The 20,924-nt window shown below is 29.4% G+C and overlaps 1 protein-coding gene and 1 non-coding gene across 2 annotated transcripts; both read left to right on the forward strand.

Annotated features, from left to right (window-relative positions):
* Window positions 1–18,103: 18,103 nt before the first annotated feature.
* On the forward strand, window positions 18,104–18,183 carry Trnal-uag. The gene has a single exon. It is a non-coding gene; the product is annotated as a tRNA-Leu (tRNA).
* Window positions 18,184–18,834: 651 nt separating this feature from the next.
* Window positions 18,835–20,567, forward strand: LOC119675503 (serine protease 7-like). The gene is made up of 5 exons (XM_038086711.1): window positions 18,835–18,952; window positions 19,005–19,436; window positions 19,573–19,681; window positions 19,744–20,042; window positions 20,103–20,567. The coding sequence occupies exons 1-5, from the start codon at window positions 18,865–18,867 to the stop codon at window positions 20,402–20,404; spliced, it is 1,230 nt and encodes a 409-aa protein (XP_037942639.1). The 5' UTR covers window positions 18,835–18,864; the 3' UTR covers window positions 20,405–20,567.
* The last annotated feature ends 357 nt before the right edge of the window (window positions 20,568–20,924 follow it).

Raw genomic sequence — 20,924 nt, forward strand, 5'->3', positions numbered from 1 at the left:
TATCTTCCATGCAAATAACACTTTATATGTTTTCGCACATATTGTGCACATACTTGAAAGAGTGACAATATTACACTCCTGCAATCATGTATTCTATTTTGTCGCCATTTTTAATTTTTATTCTTATAGTTAGTCTTCTGGATCAAACTTTAATGAATTTCTAATAGGTGGATTGGATTACCTGACTTTACAACAGATAGCAATGCAGGAACAAAATCAAGTATATTTTGTATACCTATGTGCCAAGTTTTAAACGACACCTGTAAAAATTTTGACTTCATCAGTTGTTCGGTTACGTCTTAGCAAATAATTTAAACGTGGTTAATGAAGAGCGTCCGGATCGTCCAGAAGAAGTTATAACTGAAAAATATATTGAAAATATTAAGATATTGTGTTTGATGATCCCAAAATTAAATTACGTGAGATAGCAAAGATTACAAACATATCATTTGATTATTTGGGTCTGACAAAGCTTTCGGTAAGATGGGTGCCGCATTTACACACAATTGACCAAAAACGACCACGACTTCTTCATTTAAAATATTATTTGAAAATATTTATGCACAATCTAGCTGGCTGTGAGTGGTTAATAGTGACAATTGATGAAATATGGATCCATAACTTCACACCTGACGGAAAACAACACGCCAGAGAACAGATACAGCCCGGGGATAGTGCTCCCAAACGACCACGATCGGTTGGAAAAATTTTCTTAATCAATTTGGAAAAAGAAAAAAAATAACGGCAGACACCTATTGCAAATTATTGGATCGATTAAATGAAAAACGACCAAATTTGTCGAAAAAAAAAAATTTTGTCTTTGCAGGATAATTTACCCGCTCACATATTAATGAGAACCATGGCAAAACTAAGTAAATTATGGTACAAATTGTGTCCTCACCCATCGTATTCTCAGATTTGGCTCCCAGTTACTTTTAGCTGTTTCCGAACTTGAAAAGATAGCTTCAGAGAAAGAGATTTGCATCAAATGATGAAATGGTTCCCATTCCACTGAGGTATATTTTGGAGGACTTGATAAATCTTCTTATTTAAAAGGCATCCAAAAGATCGTTGGACTCGGTGTGTCGAACTAAAAGGGATCTTATTGAAGCATATAATATAATTTTCCAAAAAAAATACGTTTTTATTACTTAGGGCGGGTATTTATCAATCCACGTAGTACTTGACAGCTGACAGGTCGAAGTTGAATATTCAGACCTCTTTTCTGCTTGATATCTAACGAGTATTTTAACTAATAATTTTTTATTGATGTTTTGTTTAAACAGTTGATAAAAAGATTTGGGCAATGTTTGAGGAAAATATCCTATCGCAAACATCTGTAGAAAATGGTGTTTTCGCTTTTGTTGTGAAAATTACTGTACGTAAGTTCATAAAATTTGTAATAAGGTTTAAGGAAGCCTGTATTTGAATAGTCGTTTTAAGCCTGTTTAGATAACTCATAAACAAAGCCATAAAAATTGGAATTAAATTTTTATCTACGATTCCATTCGGTGTTAACTACAAAGAAGGTGAAGAAGATGCTATATATTTGGTAGGATTATAAGAATTTCATTTACTATAAGCTTGACTGCGTCGTCAAACGATAAGTCTGAATCTCTATTACTAGCATTGATTTCTATTGAAGTAAATTTGAAAAAAGTGTCCCAAATTGATAAAAAGAAAAGACGCTGGCTTTCATTATGGCAATACTAGAGATTTGACGTTACTAAGGTTTAATCACGTACGTGTTGGTCATGTCGTAAGAGTGAATGACAAACAAACTCTAGTGAAAAATATGTTTAAAGCCGCAGTTGAAGAAAGAAGATGTAAATGCATACCATGTTCTCACTCCAGCGGAGAGTCAATTCTCCTTCAAGTTCAGCGAGAATTGATCGCGCTTAATGAACGAAAGTGGATCAGACAATAGACGCCCCTAGGGATGAATGCTGTCTCACGTCGAAACCATATGACCATATTTGTTATGAATATATTTGTATCTCACATATTTCAATCTAAAAAATACTATAAATTTAGAAATACTTAAGACTTAACATAATAGAAATCATCTCATACATTTTATTCGTATATCATGATCCGTTAAAAAAATCATTTGGAAGATACTAAATTATCATTGCGGCATAGTAGACAGAATTCACATTCAATTTAAAAACGATCATACATAACTTTGTGTAATCTGACATTACACATTCCGTAATACTCGTTTGACGATCCCTTATGGTCATACGGGATTTGACGATAATGAAACAACTTATATTAGGTAGTTATTATGTTTTACTTAAAATAATCTAATGTAGCTCGCCAAAAAAGGTTCTAAGTAAGCTTAATAGTTTTAGTGCGAGTGGAAGTCAATGTTAATGGAGTTAATGGAGTTAATGAAGAAATATTTTTGACTTAAAGCTGGCCCACTTTCATTTCTGTAGCACTGTGCCATTGCTCCACCACCACCATCAATGTTGTTGAGCAAAGAAGTAGTCAAACAATGCTTTCTGATTATCAAGATAATTTAAAATGCATGGTAACTTCAGATAAGACTTGGAGCTATACACATAAACCGGAAACAACCGAGCAATCCCTGAGTCTGAGTTATAGGGTGATAGTTATTGGTTTTTGTAATTTACCTTACAGCTATGTTAACAATGTTTCTTTAGGTAGGATATTTACAGATGTATTTATTTAGGACTTGTAAGAGAAATTGTTTGCATGTGGGACCTACGTTAATCCATAAACGGTCAAAAAGTGATTTTAACCAATAATATGATAATTAAAAATCATAGACGTTTGTTACGTATAAATAAAGGAATACTTTTCAAACATAATATTATTTCGGAAGATACATTATTCACCCAATCGCAAATACTTGCTTAGTTTTCTACTTACAAAGACCAGTTTTTTAACAGCAGGCTTAATATGCATACCGTATCACTAATGTAATACAATTTTATCGATACGTTCTAAATTTAATAAAAAACTAGGAGGATTATTTAATGTTTATCTCTAGATCTATCGTGTTGTCACTGGTGGTCGCTTAGGATCATATGTAAGATCCTTAATTTCTCCAAAAAACTGAACAGCTTAAATTCAACATCTTAAACTATAAGTGTGGCGATATTTTGTAATTTCACCCATTCATTCGATTGTAAAATAACCAAGCCCATTCCAAGAGGCTAGTCTCCCAAAATATAAAATTAGTGTATGGGAAACCACGTCACTCGGGTGTTAACTCAAATATTTTGAAGGCACTTGTTTTTATTTATTCATAATATGTACATAGTTATATAACATCTTATGGAGCAAAATAAATAGGGTTGCTGTAAATAGACGCGAATATAGGACTTTTATTACTACAATTCGAAATACTTTTCAGTACATAAACACCAAACATGGAGCTTGTATTTACAGTTCCCACTCTATGCATCAAAACCAATGGCAAAGCAGCTTTGATGCGTAATTCGCTTTGACTGATTCGCAGTTTGTTTTAAGCATAATTTAGTTTATTTAATGACACTGCTGAGGGTGTTGTTATTAGATTTATGAATAAGCAACTTTGAAAATTCGTTTCAAATATGTTTTAGTTTTCTTTTGCTGAATAAAGTAAATCGTAGGTAACAATTTACATAAATATGTATGTATATTGAAGTATGTATATTTCAAAATGTCCCATGTTCTCATAACTCAGTTTCTATTACCTATCTACTATTTATACAAAACGAAAGAACATCACGTAACTAAAAGTATAAAAATATAAATGGATGAAATTGTAGCCACTCATACATGGATTGGTGTGAAAGGGAAAGCAACATGTACATTTAGGAAAATGGAAAAATTTTTGTTGACTAAAAGAAAATCACGTACCCAGCATGAGACACATTCATTCATTGTATATAAAATGTGGAAAGAAGGAACACTATGATTATGTATTCTGACAAATATATACATATTTATGTAGGACTGTGTTTGTGCACGTGGTTGAGTGAAAGCGAAAACAAAAAGGGCTTACTTTCATATCGTCGTCTTTTTTCATTTTGTTTTCATGGTCGTGCTACGATTAGTTTGTTTCGTTGCGTTTGCAAGGATTGTGTGATTTTTGTCTATGCCTATGTAGTATATAAAGATTGGGGTAAATTAGACAAATTTTTAAATATTTTACATTTACAGGGTGTCTCAATTGGAAGGAATATATTCATTCAAACTAAAAAACTTAGCTTTTATATTTAAGCACAATTTTTATAATTTTAAATGAAAAGTATTAAATTCACAAAGTAGAAATATTAAAAATAAATTCGCTCCAATAATCTTCACGGAGATATGTATGTATGTAATTATATTACAAATGAAGCATCTACTATTTGCTTGTTCCTTCTTTTTTTTTTAGATGTGTTAAAAATTAGTTTTTAGATGTAATCAATAAACTAAACCGTTTTTTTATAAACTAAGAGAAAACTATTTTTTCTTAAAAACATTGCATTAATTTTTACAATATTGATAATTATTGAGTTATTTAGAGGAGTTACTCAATACTAGTACATATTTTAATATACATAAATCATAACCGTTTAATTATATATACATATGTTATATGTATGTGTATTAAAGTTCCTATATATTAAAATCTTAACTGATGTTTATAATTTTTTTTTGAAGAATTCGTTGTGTGACCATCTGTTTATATATATATTTTAATCGGACCAGATCTGAATAAAATTTTTCAGTTATGGAATATTAGATGTATGTACATATACATACACATATGTAATTCACGTTTTCAACTAAATAACTATGTATATAAAGAATGAAAAAAATTATGATTTAATCACTTTCAGGCATTATGAAAAACGATCAACGACCAGAAAAGGAAATTTGCTTTTAATATATGTATATAACAAAGATAAGATAGTTTCAGCTGGTTAATCGTCATAAATAGAAGTATGAAGTACTACATGAAGTACGTATGATATTAAAGGCATATATTAAGTATTAAGAACTACAGACTTAATAAATATTTTTCACAGCACGTTTGAAGAAAATACTATATTTGTTCTGTTTTGAATCTCTAACACAAAATTTTATTTATTTATGAGACTATAATAATTGATAACCTTGATCAAAGAGTCAAGGACTTCCGCACAATAAGTTTGAATAAAAAATTCAAATATTTAATATTGGAAACAACTGCTAACAGTATAAATGAGTCTTTTTCAGAGCTAAACTGAAGGGGAAAAGTTTAAAGTGAAGATAATTTAAATTATTTCAATAAATATTAAATCTCATCAAAAATATACATACATATATCATCCTATTTATCTTACAAAATATTTAATTAAATTTATTTTAAATTCCGTTTTCAATGGTCAAGTTTTGGTTAAGTCACCAATATCTATAATATGAATTTGTCATGAACTGCAGTGTATACATACACATTGGTGACAAACCTTACATCACAACGTTCAAATAGTCCAAAAAATGTAAGTTGAATAAAAAGTTAGACTGAATATTCATTTACTGAATGTTTTGTTTCTTACATTTTCAAATCTTTCGACTTTTTTATTTAAATTCAAATTCGTATCATTGTAAAACTAATTGCTATTTAAAAATGCCACAATTAATATAAGCAATTGAAACTGCCAATCCACCATAATTACTTGTATTTGTGTACTAATTTTAAAATTTGCAATAGTCAAAGTTAATTCCAATAGAAATATAAACCCATAGTAATATTTACATGTGAACAAAAATTTGTGTATTTCTATACATTACCTTTCCTACCTAAAAATAAATAGAAAACAACTTATTTTATCTTCGTCTATATACATACATATGTCTGTACACTTCTGCGTACAGTAAAAGTAAAAAGTAGGAAGCAGAAGGCATAAAACCATAATCCTAAAAACAGCGCCCTCACACCTAAGATCAGTAAGCAAAATTAATAACAACGAGAGCTGCAAAATATCTGTAGTACACACTCACACTAACGTATGAATTTACCATACATACCCAGTAGAAAAAGTGGTCTTCGAAGACATTGTCTTCAAGACGGTCTTTGATACCGCGTCCGCATGTTCAAGCAAATTTGCAAAACAATTGCTCAAAACATGAATATAAATACTCTTTCTTTGCTTCCTCTCTCATTTTTAGTGTTCATAGCAACGAATTTGAATTTTGCCTCAGATGACGCTATGTTTTATAAATGAAGTGACGCAATAATTTTGAAGTGTAGTAAATAAACATTTGTGAAATAAATATTAAAAAAATCAAAATGAATAAAGAAACAAAATCATTAAACTATGAAATATTAAAAAAAATAAATTAAATCAAAACAAATTAAATATTGACTTAGTTCCTGGAAAATATATTGATATTAATATTGAAGACAATAATTCCAGTGAAAGTTGTTTAAGAAACGAAACAAAGGATGTTGAAAATAAAAAAACTAAAAACACTTGTGAAAAATTAGCTGTTATATTTAAAAAACACAGGATTAACAGGCGTTGTGGTAATGATATTTTAGAACTATTAAGATCAGAAGGTTTAATTGTACCAAAATTCTTTTCAACGCTTTTGAAAACATATAAAACTTCAACAATTGATGATAGCGAAATTCTATAAATTATTTTACATTAATTTTAGTTAATTTTAGATATGCTAAGTTATATTAAGTTAAATATTTAAATTAATTTTCATTATGTTTACTAGTTTTTACTAGTTTATTATTAATATCTTAATAAAATTTATAATAATTTATAATAAAATTTATAATTTACTTCTAAAACTTTTAATTTTGAATGTAATGTAAAAAATTATTATATAAAATAAATAAAAGTACAAAATACAACAATTTCTTTCTACTTATTTAAAGAGAAAATTGAAATTCATTTAAAATTTAAAGAGCGCAATAAAAGAGTAGAAATAAAAAAAAGGGTGAAAAAATTATATGAGCACTGCACTAAGAGCGCACAACTTTCTGTCGAATGCGTCCGTTATGCAAGACATGGTCTTCGAGACGGTCTTCGAGACATGTACGACAAAAATTCATTGAAGACATTTGGCTAATTTGTATGAAAGTGTCTTCGAAGACCGTCATACATTTGGATCGATCGGTCTTCATGTACGTATCCATGTCTTGAAGACGTCTTCGATGACGGATCGATCCGTTTTCTACTGGGTAGTTAGAGAATCACATAAGTTTCCCTTATTCTTTCATTATTCGTTGCTATGTATTCAAGTGCAAGTCCAAGGGCAACATGGTGGCAAAGTGTTGACAATGTCAGAGTGGTATTCGTTGATAACTGCATTCCATTTCTCTAATTTAGTCCAGAATACAACTTCTACTCTGCTTAATGTTGCAACATGGCATAAAAGCTTGCACCGTATTCTTCTGTGTACACACTCTAAATAACATGCTAGTTCATACTCAAACCTTGAAACTTTAATTTTTACTTACATACATATATATTTATATACACAAATTATATTTATTAAAATGCATTTCTGTATTCACAACTACTGATGCATTTCATTTTAGCAAATGCATATGTATTCGTGAGTTTTCATTCCTTTGCTTTTCTCACTTTATATAAGCTCTCTTCCAACTCTCCCAACTCTTGATTTTATCGTATGGCTTTTTTTGCAGTTATTTTCAGTTTTACTTTTTATCGAATGAAAGGAAACGAATACTTTGTTGTGTTTGCAAGTTTCATTTTTTGTTACACATTTTTTTGCTGGTTCTGCTTAACCGGTTATTTTTGTTGTTTTTATCTAATTGTTACATAATTTCACAATTTTCAGCTTTTTAAAACTGTGTAACAATTGCAGGACTTCAAACTTTGTCTTTTTTGCAGGGATGTACATATGTATATATGTATGTACATATGTATATAAATATTTAAACTTATGTTAAAATGATTTTCAAACCAATTTCTTATATTTTTACATGATGCGGTCTATAACTGCCGACATATACATATGTATATGTATATAGATATGTATATGCACTCTATATTTTTTTAATTTTGTATATAGAAGAATATGTACATATCTGATACCTGTACTTACATATATAGGTATACAATATACACCCTAATATGTATTGAGAATGTTTTGAATTAATTCTTGAATGAGTACTGAAACCTTAAAGCTTAACTTCACTCTCGTTGTGCAAATATAAAATATGCGCATGAATGTATGTATACACTTTTATACACATATATAGACTTATATACATACATATGTATGTGGTTGAAATATGTGAACAATAAATGCATTTGAAGTAAAAAGCTGATATCAGGTTGTAATATCATGGTCAATGTCATAAAAGTGTTTCCGAAAACTTCAAACCTTAAAATATTTAGTTCTGATATACATATGTATATATAAACATACACTTATATATATGTATGTATCTATAATGAGTATGTATGCAGAATTTCCATTGCTCCTATACTCTGTTAAATTTGTTTTTTTCATGCCTCAATGTTCTGATGCCGCGTCCAACCGAATTGACTTCAATTGCTTGTTTCCTTTTGCACGATTTTCTATATTTTTGATCGTATATTTTGTGTTACTAGGACTTGAAGCGAATATGAATGTAGAGTATGTGTTGTATTTTAAACGAGAAATAAAACACGTAGAGCTCAATAAAAGCGAAACTGTCTGATTCTCTTATTGTTCCCTTTTATGGTGTCTGAGCATTTTCAAGTTTTTTGTATTTATTTTAGAACTAACATTTTTATACTTTCGTTCTGACCGACTTTTTTGTTGTTAGCGCAAATTATTCAATATTTCGCATTCTCACTGCGTCTAAAAGGCATATAAGAATCATTTGTTTTCTTTTCAAATATTTTTCTTCAGTATTTAAAGAAAAAATTGTTTTTGTTAAAGGTTGAAGACAAGTATTTTTCTAAAATTCTAAGACAATAACTAAAACCTCCAATTTATTGAAGTCCATACACTTGTATAATGAATTATCATAGTAAACTTGAAACAAAACCAATCATGTTTTCTAAAATCAATTTTGAACTATTTTATGTTTACTCTATAGCTATTACAATGTTCACGATTGCGGTCTTTACAAATTAATCTGAAAATTATAGAAAGATTATCAATGTCAAAAAAGATCTCATGATTATTGTTAGAAAGTGCTTTGAAGGATTTGCCTTGGTAAGTGTTGTCATCAAAACAAGGAAATCTTCTTTTAAATTGCACAGGTCCGGTATTCGGCTCTCTGAAAGTTATTTGTTGCGAAACAGTAGTATGCATTCGCTTCAAGCGACACATTTAGCAAATTTAAGTTATAACCGTTTGATATATTGAATTTTCGAGTCATATATCTGTTTTCAATTCCAGCTACTGATGCTTTTCTCACTCACATCTTGGCCTCATACTTTTTTATGTAAAAAATACATTTATGTGCCCATATTAGTCTGATATAAAGGAATTTTCTTTGTTACGGAAATTAATAATCGTTTCATTGATTGTTGAAGAGGTCAAGATCAAATGTCTAAGACTTTGGTTTACGTCAAATCCGACTCCGGAATTGTTCTTTATTATATAACAGCTATAGAAGATATAAATTATTTCGGATCACTATTATCAATATACCCAAGGATCACTATGTAGGGAGCACATAGGATCACTATGTTTTTAGTAGAGAGCACAAAGTTTAAGAATAATAAACTGTATAATTATTTTAATATGCTTTATGCATCTCTAATATAGTGTGTATAAGCTATAAAATATAGTGTATAAGCTATAAAATAGGTATATAATTAGTTCGAAATGTTTTGTGCATAAATTTCTGATAAGTGAGATCTTAGTGACATTTTATAAGTTATGTATTCATACCTGTTAAATTTGATTCGCGGACCATTTTTAATCATCTCGCAGACCACTGGTTGGGAAGTACATGGTTTTGTATTTTGTTTTTGTATTTCTTGTTACACAAATGACATTAAACAGCTGTGAAGACGCATATTTTCAGTAAAGAGTACGGACATTATATTTTTATATAATATATATTTATTAATTAATAATATATAATTAATAATATATTTATTAATCCGTCGGCGCTTGTTTGATTTCCGTATTTCACTGAAGATTTTCGGTAAACAAATGGTTGTATACCATTCAGAATGGACCGTTTTAAGTTCCTGTATTGGTACATATATAGTTCCCACATGACCAGTTTTCTCTAAAAAACAAGCGACTATTTGTTTCGAAGTGCTTCGAGCGCGAACATTTTTTGCTGGATTTGGTTCTTCTTGAAACATCGATACAGTCATACAGTCAACTGCAGTTTACGTTCTGGCTCATACGCATTTGTGCGCACCAATCGATACGATCATCTTTTTGAGAGTTTGTCAAATGATGGGGGATCCAACGAGAACAAATATGCTGGTGGAACTAATGCCTAGGGTTCCCTTAATCTCACAGTATGTCACATGACGATCTTGCCTTATCAATTTTTGCACAGCACGAATATCGTCAGTGAGCGAACTGCGGCCACGATTCAAATTATTGTACTACCGTTTCACAGTGACAAAGAATTGAACTTTATCGCCAAATGTAGAAGTAAGTTGATCGATACACTCTTGTCTTGAGAATTCACGTTGAAAGTCGTAATAAATCATCGCACGAAAATTTACTCGCGTAAATAATACAAATAACATTCTTTTGACAAAAAGTCTAAGGTAGATTATGTTTAATAATGTCAAACTTTCGTATGGATCGTCAGATGACACCTAACAACAATCAGTGTTGCCAAGGCTCAAAATATAAATAGTGATCTCCGTATATTGACTTTTTGCAAAATAAAAACAACTTCACAAGTTTGAAATTTATTGTTCGACAAACTCCAGGCATATCGAAAGAAGATTTTATTTTTTTTTTGCAAAAATATAGACATAATATTTCTATTATAAGGTTTAAAATAAAAGTAAAATAATATGTAAGTTTTTTCAAAAATTTAAGGAATACAGACACATAAGTTTTATTTGGAACCATTATTCTAGAAAAAGATTTGCCTTTCACTAGGTATAAATATGTATATATTTTGTATGTTTTCATATGGAATGCATAATAATATTTAATATATTTGAAAAAGTTATTTATTATCGACTTTATCATTTTACATAATAAGAATAATTTATTTAAAGCAGAAAATATGAAATATATGCGGTTTCGATACAATATTTTTACAATTCGAGCGCTTGCCTTGTTGATCAATATATATTTTGCTGCAAACACTGCTCTTAACAAATTTACATACAATTGCTCATTTACTATGGGATAACATTGGTTCAGTAAAATTATTGAAGGCCAAGCAGTCATTGCGTATTTAGCGAAAAATTTTCGAAATTTTTTTTATCCAGTTTTATGAAGGTTTCTTCGTACTAGTAAGCGATAAGTCATCTGCGTTATTGTACTTAATGCCGATCCTGTTAAGAGTTGTCAGATTATATATGTACATGGATATATGTATATAATTTTTGCATATGAAAATATTTGGTTTAGCCGTCCGTGTACATTTATTTCTAAAAATATGTTGTTCTTGTGATAAGTCTTCATTACTAAGATTTGTTGTTAGTGACGAATGATTGTAAAAGCAAAATATTTTGTGTCAAATGTTAAATAAACGTACATATTTATTGTTAATTTATTTTTATGAAAATAAGAATAGAAAATAGTTAACTCTGATATTTTAATTTCTAAATAATATTAGTTTTAGAAGCAATTACCTTTTAGCTTAAATTTATGGAGTAGTCGCAATCCTTTACGGGTTTCTCACCAAATAAGGATTTGCAAGAAGACTTAAAAATTAAAATTTAACCCTAAGTAATAATATAAGATGAAATCAAATCTCTCAAAACGAAGAATTTCAAGCTGGAAAAAATCTGGAATAGAAATTAAATCTTGAAATAAAAAATTAAAACTTTGGCATACGAATATATCTAAAGACTCCGAATGATCATAAAAGTCTTACTAAAAACCTCATTGAGACAAAAACTCAGTATCATACTTACCGTCTTTCAGAAGAAAAGGTATTATTAGTAATTCGTGATCTGAAGGGTTTGAATCAGGAGAAATTAAACTAGACCTAGAAACGAAGGGCTTTCATCGAGTGTCATTACCTAAAGACTAGTTCATCATTGTTCACAAATTGGATGAAGGTGTGATTGTCAAAAGAAAAGAAAAATATTTTCAATGTAAGATATATTTGCTACTTAAAAGTTCAAAATGAAAACCCAAGACAGGAATGATTCAATGCAATAACTACCAGCATTATGGCCATGCAGCCATTAACTGTTGGGCTCTTCCCAGATGTGTAAAGTATGATGGCAATCATCATTTTATTAAATGCAAAATATCGACTGATAAAAACTTAACGGTAACTGTAAAAAAATATCCAGTTAATTACAATTGCTGCTCTTTCAATCTCAACATAGCACTGAAAAAGAATATCAAATAAGACAGTAGTAGGTAAACTACTACATTCGTGCACCCATCGATATCTTTTACTTATGTAGCACAGATCCTCTTAAAGAAATCAAGTTAGCGCACGTTATTCAGTTTTGAAATTGTTTGTTTACATAAAAGAAATTACTGAGAGAATTCAAAATACAAGAGTATCTTGCATAACTGTTTTGATCTTCTCAGAATCATTAAGGCTTTTATTCGGCGACGTAATTGTTTAAGGAAAATAGATCTTAGAAAGGGTGATCCAGTTAAGAAAATGAAAGCTAATAGGCAAATAAATTTTATTAGAAAAATGGTACTTGAGTTTCAAAATGAAAAATGGGGCGATTTTGTAAATAATATTGAGGCTGGTTACAATGCCTTCTGTGGATTAAGCAAGTAATTCCCATTAAAGTCAAGTTCTACAATACCTTAAATTCGTGATGCCACTGGTTGGTGCTATACTAAAGCGTAAAAAGCAGAAGCTTTTGCAAAATCTTTTGAAATTTATATTTTATTAATAATAGAAGGTGGATCCTTTCCTTTAACAGATAACGAAGAAATCACCATTTTAATTAGTAATTTCGGAAAAAGAACATCCCCTGGACTGGATGGAATCAATAACATATGTTTGAAAAATCTTTCGTCTTCAGTAATAAAAAGAATTAAAGATATCATTAACGCAGTACTTTCTTTAGTTGTCTTCCCGCTGACAAAATTATTTAATTCTATTGTATATAATTTATAACTGCATACTGACAAGATAATAACTTATTTGAGAAGGAGGAAAGTTTCAAGTTACAGTAAATGCTGAAAAAACGAAAGCTATGCTCATTACAAGACGTAGAAATCAAAATCCAAGCAAAAAAGTCAATTATGTAGAAATGGAATAGTAGGACAATATCAAAAACTTAAGTCTAACTTTTGACAGAAGATACACTTGGTTAGAAAATATAAGAGTCAAGAAGCTGGTTTGTAATATAATTCTGAATGATATAAAACCATTAGCATAAGAAAAGTTAAGTTTAAGAAATAAAACTCTACTTTATAAGCAACTAATTATACCTGAACTATTTTATGAATGTATTGCTAATGGCACTATTGCTACATCCATCAATAGAAAACTTCAAACCTAACAGAATATTGTACTGTGTACAATATTTCATGGTATGTCGACTTGAGAGTCGAGAACGTGCAAAAATAAATAAAGACAGAGCGCTGATATTGTTCGATCTTGTGGATGCGCACACTATTTCAGAATTGCATTTTCTCAAATTAATTTCAATATAAAATCAATATACATATATTTCCGTCAGGAAGATATACTGGGCTTCAATCTTTACTTTTAAAAATTTGAATAACTCATTATCAGAATTCAACGCAGCTTTTATTATAGTGAATCATCCAAGTGGTCACAGACCTATTTAGCAAAAGTGCTTTAGACACCACCTCGCGTTTCATCAAGCAAAGAATAAGAATATAAGACGCATTGCTTTTCAAAGTCAATTCAGAGAGTATTTTTTCATAGCAGACCATCTCATTTTGTTGAAATGACACTATATGTTACAGTATTTTTAAAAGTAACACGCCTGTAACCGCACTTATACTGACTAGCCTCATTTCAGGCAAAATGATAAATCGAGTCCTTAGCTATGTGGCTAACTGGAGTGTTGTGGCAGTACCGTCGTTTTTTAAACGTTGTCCAATAGTCAATCCTGATTTACTTATGCTAAATTAGTTTTCTATTGATAAAAATTGTAATTAATTATACAGTGTTTTGAGAATTTTTAATCGTAAAATTGGCTCATGGAGCGTATGTAATTTCAATAACATTTGATGATGTAACATTTACCGAATTAAAACCAAAATGGGGTTTCCTCAGTTTGTGAAATTTCGTTATTTGTGCAATTTCAATTAATTCGAGTATTTTATTAAAAAATGTTTTTTATGCAAAACTTCCATTTCGCATTCTAGTTGTAATATGTCCCTTGAGCGTTATTGATCAAATTTGTCGACGTTAAATTTTTTTAATTATAAATCTTTGAAATGAATTTGACCTTTTTATTTGGATGCAATTAAAAAATAAGAACAGCTGACGTCATTTTTCGTCATATGAAAAGGGTTCAACCCTGGTAAAATGGTAAAATTTTAAACATTATTATAGGGGATCCAAAGATGAAAAAATTTTATACAATGCTAGTTTTTAACTTTTTTAACCTTTTTGGATTTGATTAATTATATTTAAACTAACATAAAATATAAATTAATATTGTTTCCAAAAAATTGCAATTATTTAGTTCATGAATTTGTAGATATTTAGGTATTTAAATACATAATTCATATTTTATATAAAAGGTTGCTAACTAAATAACATGCCGTATACCTCTTCAAGAATTTATTTTCAATATTTGCGATTTATTAAAATCTATAGCGCTTTATATACTATATTATTTTAATGCGAGGAGTGCTGCTGCTTTTTTTTTAAGATGATAAATTTTAATAAAGCACAACATATTTGAATTATGTTTTTGTTCACTTGAAAATTTGCCGCATATCGAGAAGTGATAAAAACCACGTTGTCTAACAATTCGTTAAGAAGTCAAAAGTACAGACAGAAAACATTTTTTAGCAGTAACTGACGGAACTACGCTCCACTGAATCTGATATTGCAAGGAATGAAACTTAATATTAAAATTCGGTTCCAAAATTCACCAAAAGCAACAGATAAGTGATAAGGCATAGTTTCGGAAACGACGTGAGCGAAACAATAATATGAAACATTTCCATAAACTTGTCGGTGATATGAGTGAAAGTAGTTAATAAGAAGTTTAATAAGAAGAATACATATGTATAAAGACATGCGGTATATACTTACTGCAAATAAATTTTGTAATAATTAATAGAAACAAACACTCATATATGTACTTATATTAATAAATCAACACATAACTTTTATATCTATAGTCAAAGTGGTTAAAATAGTTCTAGCAAAGTATGCATAGTTATGAAAATACAAGAATAAGAAAGAAGTATACTTTAAAATATGAATACTTATTTTCATGAATGCGATTCACCTATAAGTATATTATGCTACTATTAGGAAGTTTACTGCGCTTTAATTTTTTTAGTTTGGTTTCATCCCTCTATAATTGTAAATCCTTTACTATGCTATATGAAAATAATGCATGTTTGTAACAGAGAAAATAAAAAATCGAAGAACGTCACGGTACGTTCCATTATAACAGTATATTTTCATAAACAGCTCAACTTTATGAATTCATTCGGTCATTTGCATATGCATATTTTTATTTTTCATCAAAAATCAGTATCTCTTTTTTTGAGATTGGGGAATGAACTTATAAATTATACCCTAGTTAGTTACTATTTTAGTTGCATACCCTTGATACCATTTTAATTGTAAGTTCTTACAATTTAGGCAAAACGGATTAATTTTGGATGCCAGTTCTGTTTGATATATGTATGTATGTCACTGAATTCTGCCAACTTAAAACCACGAATAGGGTAACCATTTATTCTTATAGATAAAACTTGCTATATATTTATATTTTGAGCAAAGCATATCAGTTGGATCAACCTGTATTCAATGAGTTATTTTCAGATTAAAGAATTTGTAATCAAGTTATTCCATTTTTTAACATACATACATATGTATGTATATAATTTTATCAAACTTGATTCCATAAATGAGTTATAATTTTCATCAATTGTATTTATTTTAACGCAAACTTATAAATTGACGTTTCTAATCTATAAACCATTTTTAGTAAATTTTCAGTAACGCTGTGTGGAGGGTATTCAAGCTTTTGAAAAGCCAAAGTTAATTTTTCTTGCTTACTTTGTATGTTATATAATTTTGCTCACAATTTAATAGTTTGATACTGCGTGTCTACCCAGCGGGACTTTCAGCGCTGAGGGAATCGATTCCCTCAGCGCTGAATGGTAATGCCTAGCGCTGATTATTCAAATGAAACTCCTAATTACTTTAACACGTACATGTCATTGCGGGCAAGCGCTGAATCGTTCGATTACCTTTTCAAATTTGTAATGCAACATTTCAGCGCTGACATGCTCGCTTACCTTTTCGAATTTGTAATGCAACATATAAGCGCTGACATGTTCGATTACTTTTTCGAATTTGTAATGCAACATATCAGGGCTGACATGTTAGCTTACCTTTTCGAATTTGTAATGCAACATATCAGCGCTGACATGTTCGCTTACCTTTTAAATTTTACCTATGCTATTGATTTTTAAATAAAATACTATAAATTTTTTTGGATAAATTATATTTTATATTTATGTTTTATACAATTAAAATATTAATATTTACATAAAAAAATATAACATACTGTTACTAAAACCTTGAAGAGATTTCCAGACTCAACTCGATCACTTGTTCCGGTTTACCATCTGTACTTAAAGCATCTGTAAATACAAAAATATGTTATTGTATACGCTAAAGTTAATTATGTACAATATACCATACCAAAAAGTGCTGCTGTCACATTCTCTAACGCTCTTAAGGACTTCTTGTCTTGGGTACCATTCTCCAAAATTCCACGAAATCTTTCGCGTAATTGGTTGTTTTTTAATAACGCGTCTCATTGATGCAGTCTATAAATAACGTAATAGATGAAAAGAAATATATGAATTAGTAAAATTTTTACATGTGAATATATTAATAAGTTGAAATTGAAAGTAAGAAACATATATAATTTAACTTACAACTACTACAACGGCAGTGATTTCTTCATTAAATTGAATTAAATCCTCCTCAGTTTGAATTGTAAAATTTTCCAATTGAAACAGCTGACTACATTTTACCCCTTGCTTTAGAATGACTGCATTCGCAGCACATTGGTAAATTAATCGTTCTTGACGCAGTAGCATCTACATAATACAAAACAAAAATTTCAATTATCATTTTAAATATATTTACTTGATTTTGCATATACTTACAGTGAGTTTATGATAAATTCACAAATTTTATTTATATTTTTAGATTTTATTTTAATTTTAAAAATTAAAAATTGTTTACTGCACGCACTTCACTAAAATCAAAAATAGACTAAATGTATACAATGCAGGCAAAACAAGAAATTCTTAATACTCCTTTGCTTTTCTTCTTCATTCTTTTATAATTTCAACCCCGAAATTGCCTATGTCGAAAACAAATGTCGAAAACAAAGAAAAATAAAAACGAAGAGCTATTACCTCCTCGCTTACTTTTTCAGCGCTGGCATAATGGTGCCGCTGGGTATTTTCCTGAGTGGTTAAGTAAATGTCTTTACTCAGTTCTTTCATATCAATATGCGTTTTGGAATTACGTTGGAAACAATTTTCGTTTCAAATATCTTTTTATTGCGCATAAGTAATTCTGTTTCTATAAGAATTGTTTGAAAAAGTTTGAACAAGAAACTTTAAAGCTTAAAGCTTTTAGACGAATTAAAAAGCTTTCTGTAAGTGATTTACGATAATTACGTTTGTATTTGTGGAAGAAAAATATTTTATATTGTTAATTTACATATAGTGCATTTATAATTGGCATTTTAAAATTACAAATATTGAAATCTGAATGTTTTAGAGATAAAAGTAAAGACGCAAATGATTTATGGGCAGCGTGGCCGAGTGGTCTAAGGCGCTGGTTTTAGGCACCAGTCCGAAAGGGCGTGGGTTCGAATCCCACCGCTGTCAGTTTTTATTTTTTTTGTCAAAAACTTAAATTAAGTAATTTTAAATACTTTTGAACACATTAGATTAGTATAAATAATATACATTTTAAAAATCCTTAATTTAATTCAAATGTGTAATATGAAATGTGTATAATTTTACGGAAATAAAACATAAATGTAAAAGTGGAGGGAAGTGTAGGAAATTAATATCCTTATCATTGAGACATTTATTTTTTTTTTTTTTTGACTTGAAAGCACTTCATACGGAATCTCAAAAGGGATTGCATTTTAAATATTAATAATCCATATTCAGTGTCCCAATTTTAATTAAATATTTGGTATAAAATTAAATTGAAAAAGGGTTAGTGATATGTAAAAGTATCATATTTCAACGTGTATATTTATTTTAACATTAAATTTATTGCTATATACAGAAGAGGTTTACCTAAAGACGTTACGATAAGCCAATTTTTTTATAAAACACCTACAACTACAAATAATTAATAAATAAAAAGCGTTTAAAAATACAGTCGCAACATTGTAGATCTCACATGTATTTTAAAACATTGATACTATCAAGAACATTTCTCAAAGTGTAAAAATTCTTACTTAACAATACCCGAAGCGTTACTTAGAGGAAATAGCATTTAGTTATATTTTATCTGTGCTTCGGTCAACATTTATATATTCGCGTTTTAGAAAAATGTCGCAGTTTTTTTCACGAGTTTTTTTTTTTGTTTTATTCGTTTATTTATTTTACATAACAAGAGTCGAAATTCTTGGAGAAATAAGTTAATCAAATAATATAGAAAATGTTTGTACCGTAAATTTTTTTTTTAATAGAGCACTGCTTGAAGGGTAATGGAGTTAAAGGATTATGCAAGTCAATTAACGAATGTCAATCTTTGCAAAATATACTAAAACAGAGTATTCAGCAGGACAATTATATAATAAGCTCGTTGGAATGTCCAGTAGGTGTTGGCAGTCCGCCGTTCGTTTGTTGTACTGAAATTTCGCCACATATATCTACGATACTTAATCATAATGATCGTGTAATATTCCCCAGCGATAAAATTATTTTTCCTACCAAAACGGAAGCGATAAGAAAATTTCCGCAGAATATTAAAACAGCAACAAATGGAATCGTTAAAGACGGTTCAATTATTCCATATCCGCCTTATTGCGGTAGTGTCACGCTTGCCAATAAAATTTTTGGTGGAGTTGAAGCAGAACTAACGGAATTTTCGTGGATGGTCAATTTAGAATATCAGACAAGTTTGTGATATCTTTTTTTTTGATGTTGTCACTATGATATAATATCATATATGATATAATATCGTATTACCACATATATTATACGATTAATCAAAACAAAAATATGTCATAGATTCCCATTTTTTTTTAAATGTAGCAAACGGTGCTCTTGTTTCGGTTTGTTCCGGTTCAATTATAAATAACTATTACATCATAACAGCAGCACACTGTATTAAAGGTAAAATTGAGACGAAAGTAGGTCATATGTAAGTGATAAAAAGAATCTATTTAAGAAATATATAGTTGCAATTTTATTCAATTATTTTAGAGTTTCTATTCGATTAGGGGACCACAATATTAAAACTCATATAGACTGTTCCAATTCTTCCTGCATTCCACCTTTTGAACGTGTTGGTATAGAATCTATAGTTGTACACGAGCAGTATGGAAGTGACCAACATCTGCGAATTCATAATCACCATGATATCGCTCTCATTCGAGTTGATAGAGTTATTAATTTTACTGATTCCATACAACCAGTTTGTTTGCCTTATATCGAGGTAGATAATGTTCCTTTACAACACGGCATGAAGTTAGTTACAGCGGGATGGGGACATAATGGCACAGGTTATATTTCAATATCTCAATTAGCAAACATTCATTTTTTTACAAATTTTATTAAATCAGTTAAACAAACAGATGTGAAGCACAAAGTAACTGTTCCTTTCGTGAACCGGGAAAGTTGTCAAAGCCTGTATGCGAAAAAGCATCTTATAGCAGAAGAGCAGATATGCGCAGGAGGTGTTTACCTTCAAGACAGTTGTACAGGCGACTCCGGCGGCCCATTAATGCGTCTAAGTAATCAAAGTAACGCTTGGATTTTAGAAGGAATTGTTTCTTATGGTCATAAATGTGGTTTGGAATATCCAGGAATTTATACACATGTCGATAGCTATTTGCAGTGGATTGTGAAAAATCTAAAGAATTAAAATAAATTAAATACTGTTGTGTTTTGACTGTGATATGTTGATAAGATTAAGTTTAAAACTAATTATTTTTATGTAATTCTAAAATTTCACTATTAAATACGTACGTATATATACAAATTCTTGTCCATGTTCATATTTATAATATGAATAATATATTTATAATATATGAAAATAAATTGTATTTATTTTTAAAATTTCACTATATACCATACAACTACATTCCAACTATATACATAATTAGTCTCAAAATCGTCACATTAAACCAAATGAATCATTAACTATATTATTATGTTAAGAGTAATAAAGCAATTAAAACCGTAACAATCACCCACATTTTCACATGCAGAATTGTATGTGACCATACCTAGATAATAAATTATTCGCTGCTCTCATTTCATTTATAATATTTCTTGTATTATTTGCTATATACATTCATATGTATATAAGTACATAAAGTATATATTTATTTTTCCAGTCTACTGTTCTTGACACGGTTTGGTGATATATATTACTATACAGT

The sequence above is a fragment of the Teleopsis dalmanni genome, chromosome 2 (assembly GCF_002237135.1).
Source record: "Teleopsis dalmanni isolate 2A chromosome 2, ASM223713v2, whole genome shotgun sequence".
Taxonomy (NCBI): Eukaryota; Metazoa; Arthropoda; class Insecta; order Diptera; family Diopsidae; genus Teleopsis; species Teleopsis dalmanni.